Source organism: Mirounga angustirostris, unplaced genomic scaffold (genome assembly GCF_029215605.1).
Source record: "Mirounga angustirostris isolate CCGP_5_RB_7025 unplaced genomic scaffold, mMirAng1.0.hap1 SCAF_4, whole genome shotgun sequence".
NCBI lineage: Eukaryota > Metazoa > Chordata > Mammalia > Carnivora > Phocidae > Mirounga > Mirounga angustirostris.
Window position 1 is genome coordinate 36,597,336 of NW_026991712.1, and position 14,883 is coordinate 36,612,218.

Sequence of the window (14,883 nt, forward strand, 5' to 3'; positions counted from 1 at the left end):
ATTTTTAGTAAACTAAATTCTTAGTTTGTTGTTGTTTTAAAAGCTCATAGATTTTCAGTAAGTTCCTTGATAGACATCCTGTGTGGTTGTTTATCACTCTATTCCAATTGCACTACAGATACTTAAAGAAATTACCCTGAAAAATGTATTTTCCAAGTTAATATGCTGCAGTATCTTCCTTTTACTGCAACACTATACTCAACAAAATTTTTAAATTGACCAATATAAGAAGAAAATAATCAGCCATATGGAAATAATAGCATTGTGACATATTGTCAACTTTCATGTTAGATTTGCAAAGTGGAAATATAATTATGAAAAACAAAATAAACACATGTTATATATAACAGAATATGCCATGATGTGCTTTTGACACAATGGAAACAATTGCTAATAAAATAAGGTGTTTTATTTGGAAGAGAGAATTTGTTCTTGGCAGTGGTTTTCCAATTTTGCCAATTTTAAAAGCAACTATGTTGGTGGATGAGATAGTTATGGAAAAAATATATACAGTATTTATGCTTAGAACATATGCATTGTCAAAGTTTCTTCATGCAAAAGTTAAGCAGGACTCAAATTACTAAAGCTGTCTCATTCTGAGGAGGAAGCAGTAGAATATTTTCTTTCCTTAGTTTATCACTTCCATGGGGCAATTTTAAAAATATGCATTCTGAATTTCATTTTAACTCCAAACACTGGTTCTATCTTTATTGATTCTGCCATTATTTTTATAAAATATGTATAATATAAATATAAATAATATATACATAAATGTATGAAAATAAGTCTGTGGGAAATTTACCACGTGTGATGGTTTGTACCACATTTCGTTTAAGTACTGTGCTGTATTTTTCATGTGTTCTGTTTTCCAGTTAGGCATGCTAGCGAAATCTTCTAAGAGTATGCTCCGTTCTATTTTGTTATTTCTTCCTTCCAGAGATTGTAGCACTGTGTTCTGTTTATAGCAAGGATTTGATGTTGACAGACTGAAAAAGATCTGAAGATCTACCTTATAATGTATTGATAAGCAAAATTAGAGAATAATATTGGCATGTTTTAAAACATCTTAGTATAAGCATAATATTGTGTTTTATGTTTTTGCAGGAAGATTCTTTGGCAACAGATGATTTCCTTGTGGACTACTTTAATGAATTCCTAAGCCTTCCAGTGAGTGTATTATTATGTTCTATGGAATTTATTATCAAAGCAAAATATTGTAATCACTGGATTATCTTGCAAGACAAATTTATCAGGGATATTTTTAAAAACTATTAATTAAAGCATTTAGGTAAAGTTTATATCTTTTTATGGACTTAATCATTTGAGTTTGAATCATATTTAGGAATTATTGAAGATAGCTGAGTCAGTTGTACCACAATAAAAATGAATGAATGAATGGATGGATAAGAAAGGTGGAATTTTTCTTTTTTTTTTTTTTTAAAGATTTTATTTATTTGAGAGAGAGAATGAGATAGAGAGAGCATGAGAGGGAGGAGGGTCAGAGGGAGAAGCAGACTCCCTGCCGAGCAGGGAGCCCGATGCGGGACTCGATCCCGGGACTCCAGGATCATGACCTGAGCCGAAGGCAGTCGCTTAACCAACTGAGCCACCCAGGTGCCCCATTATATTTCTTGCTTCAGGCAATTATTGGCACCGCCTCAGGCAGATACTAAAGTGGAACTTGTGTTTAAGTCAACTAGAATTTTATATCACTAGTAAATAAGACATAGGTGGTTGCCAAATAATAGATTTTTAGTGTTAGGGAGCAATGACTGATAGACTAGTTACCAAGGGGGTTGGGAAAAGTGAAATGGAAGTGCATAAAAACATTGCTTAGTAAATAAAGTTAATCGGGAATGTCAGGAAAAAGAAAGATAAGAAAAGGTTTTCATTATTTGTTATGAATATGCAGAAAACGTTTTTCATTAACATATTTACCAGGGAAATTTTGGAATATAAAAAATTCACAAGTTATGTTATTTTGTTTTATTTATTTTTAAAGATTTATTCATTTACTTAAGAGAGAGAGAGAAAAGTGTGAGAGCGGGGGGTAGGGGGCAGAGGGAGAGAGGGAGAGAGAGAATCCTGAAGCAGACTCCCTGCTGAGCATGAAGCCAGATGCGGGGCTGGACTCCAGGACCCTGAGATCACAACCTGAGCTGAAATCAAGAGTCGGACGCTCAACTGACTAAGCCACTCAGGCACCCCATGAGTAATTTTAAAGGAGTGGGCCATAATATGTTAAGCCTCTTAAAGCCTAGCCACTGAAAATGTCTTTTGAAGGGAAAGTCGTAGGTGCACTTTCTTGCCTAGATTAGTTTTTGTATGTATGTATGTATCTATGCATGCCTGTTTGTTTTTTTGTCTTATTTTCCTTTTTCCAAAAGAATTTGTGTTCTCTCTTCCTTTTGGCCTAGCAAGGCCTTTGGAACCATTATGGGGGTTAGGTTGAGACACCAAACACCTCTCTCTTTCCAGCAGTAGGACTGAGTGATATTATAGGATACCTGATGGGTTCTTGTTTGGTCTGATTTTTCAACTTTCATCATCCAGTTATATAATATAAAAACCTCAGCAGTATCACAAAACTGTCAGAATTTTGCTCTTCCAGATTATGTAGTCTTTCCTCTAGGCTCTGCATTGTGCATTCTTCCTCCCAATTTTGTGACATTTTAAAGAGAAAAATCTCTATATTGGGTCTGATTTCAACTTCTCAAGATTTATATTTCATCGTCTCAAGATTTGCGATTATCTTGACTTTTACTTGCTCCAGAACATAAATTCCCCTACCTACCTTTTTTTTAAAATCTATTTTAAATTATAGAACTGATATAACAATACTAGAGAAAATTTACCTTAAATGTAAGAAAAATTCAGCCACAGTCCTGCCATCCAGTCAGGAACAATGTTACCATTTTTGCGTGATTCCTTTCAGGGTTTAGATGAGATGACAGAGTGTCAACCCACCCCAGCAGACCCCTGCAGTTTCACCCTTTCATATGTGCCATGCAGCCCACCAGGGCCACTTTCCCCTTCTGTCTGTGCAAATCCTTCTGCTTTTCATTCTCCACTGCCCCCCCGCCCCCACACCATCTCTCATTCCTTTGCATCTGCATATGGTACCATGCAATCTACCTATTAACTACCCATGCTTCACGCCATAAGATGGAAGAAGGGGAAATATGGTCACAGGTTTCCAAAAAAGAATTTGGGGATCCAGGCAGAAAGAATGATGGATTCTCAAACCAAGTTCTGGGCAAGATTCTAGAACAGATTAGTAATGTTTGGTTTATAAGCACTTGACCAAGAATTAGAAGCCAGTATGGGTTTGCTGAGAATAAGTGTGCCAAACTGACCTCTCTTTTTTGGAGCGTTATGGACTGGCATTTTAGGGAACCGTAAATTTAATGTGTTATGGTTTCAGTAAAGCATACTAATAACAATAACAGCCACAATAATAATACAGATAAATGGAACCATGTTACTTCCTGCTCAAAGCCCTCAAAAGTGGTTTCTCCTTACATTAAGAATAAAATCCAGATTCCTGTATGATCTGGCTTTTGTCATCTCATCCCCTGATCTTTATTTCCTACGCCTCTTCCCCTTGTTAATTCTTTCCCAGCCTAACTGGCCCTCTTCCTGTTTCTCAACCATGAATATGCCAAGCATACTCAGGGCCCTCCAGGCTGGGGTGCTCGTCCCTGAGATACTTGTACCACCTTCTCTCTGATTTAAGTCACTTCCGTTCAGGAAATCTTCCCTCCCAACCCTGGCTAAAATTAGACATGCTCCAGGGGTGCCTGGGTGGCTCAGTTGGTTAAGCGACTGCCTTCGGCTCAGGTCATGATCCTGGAGTCCCGGGATCGAGTCCCGCATCGGGCTCCCTGCTCGGCGGGGGGTCTGCTTCTCCCTCTGACCCTCCTCACTCTCATGTGCTCTCTCTCATTCTCTCTCTCTCAAATAAATAAATAAAATCTTTAAAAAAATTATACATGCTCCACTTTATTTACATGCTGCTTTATTTGTCTCCAAACCCCTTATCATTATCTGTGAAATTAGTTTTCAAATATTTGAACGGGTTCTCTAAATATAGCCAGTAGGGGTTGACTCTTAATAGCCTACGATTTAAGTCCACATTCCTTAGTATGGAGTTCAAGATCTTTTACAATCCGGTCTTCACCTCACCTTCCTAGTTTCACCTCTAGCTCCATACTGCTTCTGTCACCTGCACGATCTTTCCTGCCTCACCCAAGCCCCCTCCTTCTTCCCCCACTACCTGACCACACCTGTTCTTCCTGCACTCATTCCCCAGCGTAATGGTTAGAACAGGAATGAGGCAGAACTGTGCTTGAGCCTAGCTTCTCAGCTTACTACCCATGTGATCTTAGACACATTCTTTAATTACTGAGTTCTTTGGTTTCCGTCTCTGTGAAAACAGTGTAACTATCTTATAAAGTCGTAATGAAAGGAGGTAATGCTTAAGTGCCTGGCACAGAATTAGCGTTTCTCTTTATCCTTCACCAACTAGACCATCTTATCTTCCATTCCTGAAACACGAGGGGCAGTCACTCCTTAATTAGACTGGTGGATCATTGTCAATCTAGAGAATACTCTTCTGTGCCACACAAATCTGTCATTGGCTTTGACTTTTCACATTATTTTTATCAGGTTCTTGGATAAAACATTGCAAGTGAACTAGTGTTTTTCCAGCTTAAGGTCACTCAGCTAGTAAGTGACAGGGTCCACCCAGGTCCACATGACTCAATAACTCCTACTACCCTGTAATGATGATAGAACTGACAGCAGAGGAATAAACTGATAGTTTGAGTAACAGAATCTGGTTTCGTTTTTATTGTGGTAATCTGAAATGGTCTAAAACAAACCTAATGTGTTTTTAGGGTGCGTTAACAGAAGTATGGTTAAAATCAAGAAAAATATTAGTCTGGCGTACAGAAGGTACTCAGTCAATATTTTTTTGAATCGTACTGAGTTATCAGACCACAGTTGGAATATTGTGTTCCATTCTTGGTGCCCCAGGTTAAGAGTTGCTCTGGCAAAGCAGACTTGGGGAGTCTTAGCCAATGAACACCCTTGAAAGCACATCAGATGAGGGAGGGTTGAAAGAAGTGTGGGTGTTGAGTCTGGTTGGGGAACGGCTGAGAGGGTTGGAATGGACCAGCTTTTTCCAAATATTTCAAAACTGATTGAGGAAGAGGGGCTAACATGTTCTATGAAGCTAGAAGGCAGAACCAGGGCCAGCGTCTATGAGGAAATTGATTTTTTCCTAGAAGGAAGATTGAAGTGTGCTAACAGTAGAACAGAACAATAGGGCTAGCATGGTTCACAGGAGTAAACGTCCTGTGATTGGAGATATTCGGATAGAATGTTTTATGGGGGGCGCCTGGGTGGCTCAGTTGGTTAAGCGACTGCCTTCGGCTCAGGTCATGATCCTGGAGTCCCGGGATTGAGTCCCGCATCGGGCTCCCTGCTCGGCGGGGAGTCTGCTTCTCCCTCCGGCCCTCCCCCCCTCATGCTCTCTTTCTCTATCTCATTCTCTCTCAAATAAATAAATAAAAAAAATCTTTAAAAAAAAAAAAGAATGTTTTATGGGGATATATGTATCAGGTGGGAGATCAGACTTTTCTAGCTCAAGAAAATTTGATTAATCTCTGTTTATTTTTATCTCAGGAGCTACATTGTAAATTTCCTGGGGTCAAGGATAGGTCCCTTTCTTCTGTATCTCTCAAAGCTTCTTGAGGATGATTCTGTTTTTTATTTCTACATCTTCCACGTAAGACTTTTTTAAAAAAAATAAATAAACCTTCTAATCTTCTGCCTCACCTCCTCTACCATCTCCACCCCAAAACCCCAACAATCTAAGCCTGAGATAGACAGAGAGTATAGATATCAATTCTAATATTCTCAATCTGGAAGTCCCTTTAGTCGGTCATCTAGATTTCTGAGACTTCTGAGTCTTCTTCCACATCTGTAGTGACATGCCGAAGGTCCCAGAACTGGATTGTGACAGAAAAGGGCCTAGGAATCAGGCTTTCTGGCTCCCACCCTCCTTCTTTCCATTACCCCATTACACCCATGGGACACATTGTAAGATCCAGAAATTGATGGCTGGTAGCCTGCCTCCATGTTATTTTGATGAGGGGAATCCAGGACAGTTGCTGCTATTATAAATGATTATGGCACTTTCCAAATCCTAGCTTCATAACATCATTCTGTTTGTTCTTGTGCCAGGTTCATATTCAGATATTGTTTTCATTTGGTGTCTGGGAGGTTTTTTTTTTTTTTTTTTTCTGTCAACTGTTTATGGATAAGTGTTTGCTTATTAAGTTTTCTTCTGTGCTATAGTGTGAAAATATATTTTTTTTCCTTTTGGTTTTGTTTTGTGTGTTTTATGCTCAGTGACTGTTGTGGGATTGAGTAGATGAGCCCACATACAGATTTAGGTTGGTCCTCTGTGGGTGGTTTAGAATGTTTGTGACATTTATGGTTTGCAGAAGCTGAAGGGGTGGCCTGTTCAATACCCTCCTTGCAAGGATAGGTATGTCATGTGTTTGCCAGACCATGCTTAGCTATGTGCCTTTGGAATTTTACATAACTTCTTTTTTGGGGACTGATTCTCCACACTTTTTTTCTTTAATCTGTAAACTATTATAATTTCTTGCAGCTTTATGAAGGATTTATATGTTGGATGGATTGTTGGGTAAGCAGAAGGAGAGAGAAAAAAGAGAGGAGAGATTTGGGGAATCTGTGGCATGAAGGGGGATGCAGGGCTCGGGTCTTCCGCTGCCAAAATTTAAATCTCAGAGATTGATTTTTAAAGATGTTGATGGAGCCTAGGTGGTACTGCTTAGTTCAGCGTTTATACCTCTGGGTGTTTTGATAAGCCTTGTAGCTCAAACATAAAGCACTCAAATTACCTAATGTGACTCCTTTTATTAACTAAGGATATTTTCTTTCTTTTTTTTTTTTTTTAAGATTTTATCCATCTATTCATGAGAGAGAGAGAGAGAGAAGCAGAGGGAGAAGCAGGCTCCCAAGGAGCAGGGAGCCCAATGCAGGACTCGATCCCAGGACCCTGGGACCGTGACCTGAGCCGAAGGCAGACGCTCAACCATCTGAGCCACCCAGGCGCCCAACTAAGGATATTTTCTATGCATTTTATGTAGCACACTATTCCTTCCATCCTGTTGGTGAATGTGTCCAGTAAACAGCTTATGGTTAAACATCTAAAATGACAATAAAAACTTAGATTGAAAGAAGTCATTGGTAACTGACTTCTTATATTCAAGTAGTCACATGTTTTTCATTCGCTGACTAGGATGGATGCATGTTTAAAATACAGCTTCAGAGCTCAATTAGTAGAGACGGAGTTGGAGCAGAGATGAACATGTATTAAATTAACCTAGTCATTAGTTTTTAATTTAAATACTGTTCAGCTAAATAATTTGGCACCCGGTAAGTTTCAGTGGTGCTCTGCTGGCAGTTTAAGCAACATCACTAATTATTCACAGGTTTGTTGTTGTTTTTTTTTTCCTCTCCTCAAAGAAATGTGGAACCAGCAATTTATTGTGGTAAAAATATTTTTGTGCACTTGCTTTTTCTGTGAAAATATTTTTCGCACATGGATGACTGGTACTACAAAGTTAGCTTTCACCACCTTCAGGTCAATTCGTTTTAGAACATTTGGAAAATGATACCCTTGAAATAAGAAAATTAAGTAAGGGAAAGAGCAGCCTGCAACAGCTTGCGGAGGATTGGGTTTGAGGCTCAAACTGAAGATTTTTCCTGTCATATGATTAAAAGCTGAACGTTCTCTAAATCAGCCTATTCAGCTTTTTTGGGAAAAGGACTGACTTCCCACATCGTTCATTTCTCTCTCCCCCACCTTCCATGTGTTTTATTGTCACATGCTAAACCAACTGTAGGAGTTTTGTGGATAGGCTGAGAAACGGTGAAAACAAAGGATTTGATGTGTGAGAGAGATTTTTTTTTTAAAGTAGGACTTTGCATAATAAAGACCAGGGTTCTTTCTTCTGTGTACAGAACATAGATGGCCAGTCCCTCCACTTACATGAATACACAGCAAAGTCTACATGAAGTAGGGGACAGAGGTGGGCGTTGAAGTTTGTTTTGACTGGGATTCTGTCTCTCCCCAGCTGCAAACTTCACTCGCTCCCCATCATCCTAAAGCAGTGATTCTCAAACTTGACATGCATCCGAGTCACCTGAGGACTTGTTAACACAGAAAGCCAAGCCCCACTCTCAGAGTTTTGGATTATAGGGAGGGGCCTGAGAATTCCATTTCTAGCAGGGTCCAAGGTGATGCCGATGTTGCTGGTCTAGGCACCACACTCTGAGAACCGGGGATTGGAGAGAATTAAGTTGAGAGTTATGCATAAAATAGAAAGTCCTTGGGGCACCTGGGTGGCTCAGTTGTTGGGCGTCTGCCTTCGGCTCGGGTCATGGTCCTGGGGTCCTGGGATCGAGCCCCACATGGGACTCCCTGCTCGGCAGGAAGCCTGCTTCTCGCTCTCCCACACCCCCTGCTTGTGCTCTCTCTCTCGCTATGTCTGTCAGATAAATAAATAAAAATCTTTAAAAAAAAAAAAATAGAAAGTCCTTGATGAACTCATCCTCTGCCTTTCCCTCTAGGATTATATCCTGTTACTCCCCTCTTGAATAGTAAGCTTCAGCAATGTCAAACTGCTTGCAGTTCATCAATATACATGTGTTATTACTCAAAATGAATTATTTGCGCTCTGCAGAGAGAGTGAGGGTGATTTAAAGAGTGAAGATGATTTTGTCTGTTGTACTAATTCATAAACACACATATAGCAGTCCATGAGCATCCTGATGAGGGTGGGAGATGGAAGATGAGAACCTGCTGTTCCCTCAGGGGTCTCTTCCTGCTTGCCTCTCCTAGTGTAGTCAACTGATCATGCTGAGGGGGATTCTAGTGTTAAACATGCATCTCTCTATATAACATGAGCTTTAAACACAAGCCCACCATTTTATCTGGTTCCTAACTGAAAAATCTATGACCCATTTCAACACCAGAGGAAAAACTGTGAGCAGCTTCTTGAGAGGTAGGACATTATACTTTATGGGTCTTCTCAAGGATTTCAAAGGATAATTTTGACTAAATATGATTTCACCTTATGTGCCCACTGTAGGGCTCATTGCCTTGTGGGATGAGTCTTTGCTGTCTCTGTGTACTTACATATCTTCCTTCTCTTGTTGGATCAGCATAACCTGAGGTCAGATCTACGTCTCATTCATTTCATTTGGGGCTTTGTGGAGAATGCTCTGGATTGGCTCACTCAATGTAGCAGTGTATCATCTATCATGCTATCTCATTTAATAAGGATTTAATAAATACTTATTGAATGAATGAGTAAAATAACAAAGGAACAGTGGAATTGGGTGATCTTATTAGAAAGCAGAAGATATAGACTCAGGGCACCTGGGTGGCTCAGTCGATTAAGTGTCTGCCTTCGGCTCAGGCCATGGTCCCGGGGTCCTGGGACCTAGCCCGGCATCGGGTTCCCTGCTCAGGGGGGAACCAGCTTCTCCCTCTCCCTGTGTCTGCCACTCCTGCTTGTGCTCTCTCTATCTCTCTCTCTCTCAAATAAATAAAATAAAATCTTTAAGAAAAAAGAAGATATAGGCTCTTTTTTTCCTGAGAGACAATCATGGACCAATGGAGTATCAAACATGGAAGGCACCTTGGGATTGTTTAATTAACCCTTTTATGATAAAAAAAAAAAATCCCAGAAAAGCAAAGTAATTTTACTCAACATTGCTTCCATTTAATAATTCTGTTTATCCTTTCCTGGATAGATCCTAGTTTAGCCAAATCCCTTTTAAAGTACAATAACTAAACTAGGTAAAATAGTATTAGTACCATGGTCTCTGTGGACAGATTTCCCCTTTAGCGCTTGCATGTTACACTAATTCAAATTATTTCGGGATTTTGTTGACTCTCTTCATCATAGAGAAAAATGAATGACCATGTATTGTTCCTGCAAGGGCAGAAACAATGTTTTATTCAGCTTGTATCCTCTTTGCTTGGGACATTAATTGACACTTGGGCCTTCAAAAGTTTTGTTTTTGCTGAAATAAGTGAATGGGGCAAAGCTTTGAATCCGTTATTTGCCCCTTTTATAAACTTAGAATCATGGCATTGTTAAGGACCTGCAGAGATCCATTGGAAATCATGGCTTTTAAAGCAGGAAAACACTATTTCCCTGTGGCAAAGACCCTATCACATTTCAATTCCACTGAGATAAAGTCTTAAGTTTAAAAATTGTAAATATATTACATATAGCTACATTTCTTTTTAAAAAAATACTTGGGGTCATTTCATGTCATTTAATCATGAACACAATTAATTATAGCTTTCCTTCCGTTGTCTTTTATTTTCGATAAAGTACTTCTTTTTGTCCAGTTTCTCTCCTCACTTTCACTTGTTTATGTCCTTGAGCTTTCCTTCCTCTGAATGAACAGACCTTGCCTCTTTCCCCACTTGACTTGCTTCAGAATTTCAGTATTTTGTGCACATGACTAGCAGAACCTAAATCACACGTGAAACTGGACTTGCAAGGGACCTGGGTGATAGAGTTTTTAGTTGTCCAGATTCTGCATTTCAGGAGGTTGGAACAGATCCTGAGTGAGCTAATCCACAGCATCTACCGACGCCTACTGAAATTATGTGTCAGCCCTGGGTTTAAGGCGGGTGGTTGTCATGAGCCCAGAGTTCTATAGTGAGCTCACTAGGGGACTTGTAAATCCACGAAGAGATCGCTTAACCTTTTTCAGCTGCAGTTTGGTGTGTGAGTTGGTTTGTGAGTTGAAAATGAAAATTTGCTGACCACCTGCCTTAAAGCCTGCCCTAGCCTGTGTGTGTGTCCCTGGATGGGACAGTAACCCATCCAGGAGAGTGAATAATTACCACACCGAACCTGGCTCCGATCGCAACAGCTTGTGGGATGGGAGCTCAGTACCTCACCAACTCCAGAGCCCGCAAACAACACTCCAGACTGCTACCTGGAGAGTCTTCCTAAAAACCCAAATCAGATTATGTTACTTACTCTCCAATTTGGAATATTCCCATCCCACACTGTTTCCCACAGGATCAAGATAAGCCTATGCTTCTTAAAATGGCATGCACAGCCTTCCATGATCTTGTCCTACCTACCTCAGCTACCTCAAGTCTTTCCTCTGTTCCTTAAACTGTTTCAACTGTGAACTCGTCTAGTTAGATTCTAACTGCATGGAACTGTTTAAAATGACCCACATACACCATGCTGTTTCAATTCTCTGTGTCTTTACTAGTAAAACACCTTGATTTGAACCCCAGTTCCACTAACTGTATAGGGTTATTGCATAGCACAGTGCCTGGCCTAGAGAAGGTGGTGAGTGCATGCTAGTTTTATCAGATGTAAGGCAATATGATGGTAAAGAAGGGGAAATGCATTCTTTGGGACCAGATAGACCTATTTCAGTAGCCCTGATCTAGCACTTCATAGCTCTGAATCCATGGCCCATCATGTAACCATCCTGGGTGTCTACTTTCTATAAAGACTGATCTCAGGAATGTGGAAGGATTCAAGATAGAGCATTTGAAGTGTCTGTCACATGCCTGGCACATTAGGTAGATGTTCCAAAAAACAGTAGTTCTTGTCACTTCTATTATTTCTACCAACTGTACAGTAACTATTTATTAGTGAGTAACATTGGCTACTGAGGGGCTTAGAGTGTCATAGTCCCTCTATTTTTTTTTTTTTTGCTGGATGGAGCATTTTTTTTAAAATGAATAGCAGGAAATATTTTATTTGTTCATAGAACTATCTATTGGCATTCTTTGCTTTGGATTATCACAGCTTTGTGTTCCCCTGTCTACCAGGTGTGAGGGTAAGAGGCAGAAAAAGAAAGGAGAACAAATAAAGACCAAACCTGCCCTCTTGTTCCATGGATGCTCAGAACTAGAAGAAATCTTTTCCAGATGGTCTTTTGCCGTCGACTGTACCATTTCCCTCTCCCCAGTTAATATTTTATGTCTATTATTTACCACATTTAATTCAGTTCCTTTCTCTTACCAGTTGAATCTTGTCTCTGATATCAGCAGACTCATTTATCTGTTTAGTCTAGTGATAGTATAATTCACAGATAATATTTGACATTCAGGTAAGCGATGCCTGTGTGAATCTCATGTTTGAAAGACAGATGCAATTAAATATGTTTATTGAAGAAACCTTATACATAATTTACTGGTAATTGTTGATACTTGTCCATTGAGCTATACTTGTCATTTTTGAGGGGGAAATCTTAGCCCTGAGGACTTTGGGCCTGTAGACTGCCGTTCATATTGAACCCTATTGTCCATGCACTTTAAACTCCTTAGAAGGGGAGACACTCAGACTTTAGAGATGTGATGTTATCTGACATTAGAAGAATATGTATGTATATATATACACATATATGGGTATTTATATATATGCACATATATATATATTTCTAACACCCATTTTATGACATCCTGCCATTTATTAAATTTTAACTATAGTATATCTAGCAATCTCTTAGTAAAATTTGAAAGAATTGATGCTCTCCCTAGGACAGTTATTGATCCAAGGGGAAGGGCTTGATGTCTTCTACCACCTGGCTAAAAATACATAAATGAATCTACATGAGTACGTAGTTCAAGAAAGGTATTCTAAAATAAGTTCATACTCTGAAAAAGGAACCTGATTCTAGATTTGGAGGGCAAAATGTGAAAAGACACAGACAGCCAATCCAATATTTACTTGTTAAGGAGATGGAGGCCCCACACATGTTTAACGATTTACTGAAAGTCACAGAGCTACTTATTGGCAAGCTGACATTCAAACTCAAGACTCCTGACTGTTGTATATTAACTGACTGACTTTAAATAAAAGTTGGCAGCATTTAGTAATTACTGAGAAAAGCTCAGAAATGTTATTGTCTTTCACTCTCTCTCTCTCTCTTTTTTTTCACAGTGAGAGGAGTGGTGTTGAAATAGTCTTAAATGAAGAACACATTGTACTTAATTTTATCCTTTTGGGCAAGGGGGACTTTAGCTTTCATGGCTCCTGGGGATGAAAGAGATAACGGGAGTGTTATTTCTTCTTCCTTTACTCATTCTTCCCTAGTAATCCACCCCCTCCTTAGAGAATAACATTGCTTCATAGAGACCAGGTGTGTATTTCTTTCCAGTTCCAAAGAAGCACAGGGATAAGATGTTTATGGAAAGGGAATTCCTGCTGTAATACATCCTTATTTCTTGGCATAAGTACATTGGAAAGGAAGGATTCAATGGGTTCCCTTATCTGTAGTCAAGAGAATTCCAAGCTCCTAAAGAGAAGAGCTAATGGTTAAATACACAAAACTGTGTGTGTGTGTGTGTATGCTTATACTAAATGCATATTATGCATTTATTAAGTGTCAAGTGTCCTTGGAAACAGTGAGTTTCTGGTTTATAAAAATTTAAGATATATTTCTACAAATTTATTTTGCAGACCTTTTCAGAGGCAATTAGATTTAACGTGGATTTTGGAGTTTTTGAAATAGTTAACAATGCTCCACAACTTCTGGAAAAGCAACTGAAAAAAATTCTACAAAACCAGCAACCTCGAAATCCCATCTATGATGTTGTAAGGAAAGGAAAGAATGATGTTAAACCTGTTCAGATGAATGCCCCCTATGAAGATGAAACCATTAATATAAACTACAATATCATGGTAAGAAGGTATATTTGAGTTTATATCTTGCTAGGTAGATAAAGCATTAGGTAAGACTAACATGAGGTTCCTTGGGCTTAACTTTCTGAAATGTAACTATATTTATTAAGTTTTATTGTTCTTAAACATAGTATTTGTTAGTTACTCTATCATCTTATTCATGTCAAATGGCCAATTTAATCTAGCAATATTGTTGATGTTAGATTTACAATATGAGAAGATTCATATAATTTCCTTTGAACATTTAGGATATCAGGTTAATTTGGGGCAGCAGAAATATGTGTATCCTTTATAGTTTAGATGCATTCTAGAAAATGTGGGTATACAGTGAATTTATCTGATTTGGGTTCTATCCTAACAAGCAGTTGGGAATTATGAGTTCTGACCCTCCAGTTACACTATGTGACTCTGACCTCCCTGGCCTTAAATTCCACTCTCAGCTTCTGGATTTTGTCTCCTTAGCATGAGGAGCTAAGGAGCTTTGTCTTTGAACAAAAACAAAAACAAACAAACAAACAAAAAACACAAACAACCCTGGGTTCTAACCTTGACTCTTTAACTTACCAGCTCTGTGTTCTTGAACAAGTCATTTTGATGAACCTTATTTTCATCACCTGTCAAATGATTCCTTCGCTACCTACTACTTAGGTTTGTTGTGTGGCTCAACTGAAAATAAAATGAATGTTTAACATTTTCCATGATTTGAAGTGTCTGATGGAACTAGGCTGAAATATGTTCAACACTTACGATATAGCTCTTTTCCAGCCTGAAAGTTCTTCAGTGTTTCTTTTACTGAATTCCAATATATTTCTGTCTTTCTTGTTTACTTTCATCAAATTAAATATATTAATAATAATAGTCTTTAAAATACTTTTACAAATACTAAAAATAAAAAACTATGTTATAGCAATGTTTTGAAGTTTAGACAAGGAAATATATTCTGAACTATAAAGCACCATATAAATTGTTACAATATTCATTCATGATAGGAAGTCTCAACAAAGTAGGTTTAGAGGGAACATACCTCAACATAATAAAAGCCATATGTGAAAAACCTACAGCTAACCTTATGCTCAATGGGGAAAAATTGAGAGCTTTTCCTCTA

At 38.7% G+C, this 14,883-nt stretch overlaps 1 protein-coding gene across 12 annotated transcripts in view; it reads left to right on the forward strand.

Moving 5' to 3' along the window:
• The window catches only part of RGS22 (regulator of G protein signaling 22), a 125,757-nt gene that overhangs the window by 15,034 nt on the left and 95,840 nt on the right, over positions 1 to 14,883 (forward strand). For all 12 annotated transcript variants that reach the window (XR_010410576.1, XM_064588075.1, XM_064588069.1 and 9 more), the window contains exons 3-4: positions 1,105 to 1,167; positions 13,557 to 13,778. Coding sequence is in view for 11 of the 12 variants with exons in the window: in XM_064588075.1 (XP_064444145.1) it covers positions 1,105 to 1,167; positions 13,557 to 13,778 (285 nt within the window). In the remaining variant the exon portion in view is untranslated. The remainder of the gene's footprint in view (positions 1 to 1,104; positions 1,168 to 13,556; positions 13,779 to 14,883) is intronic.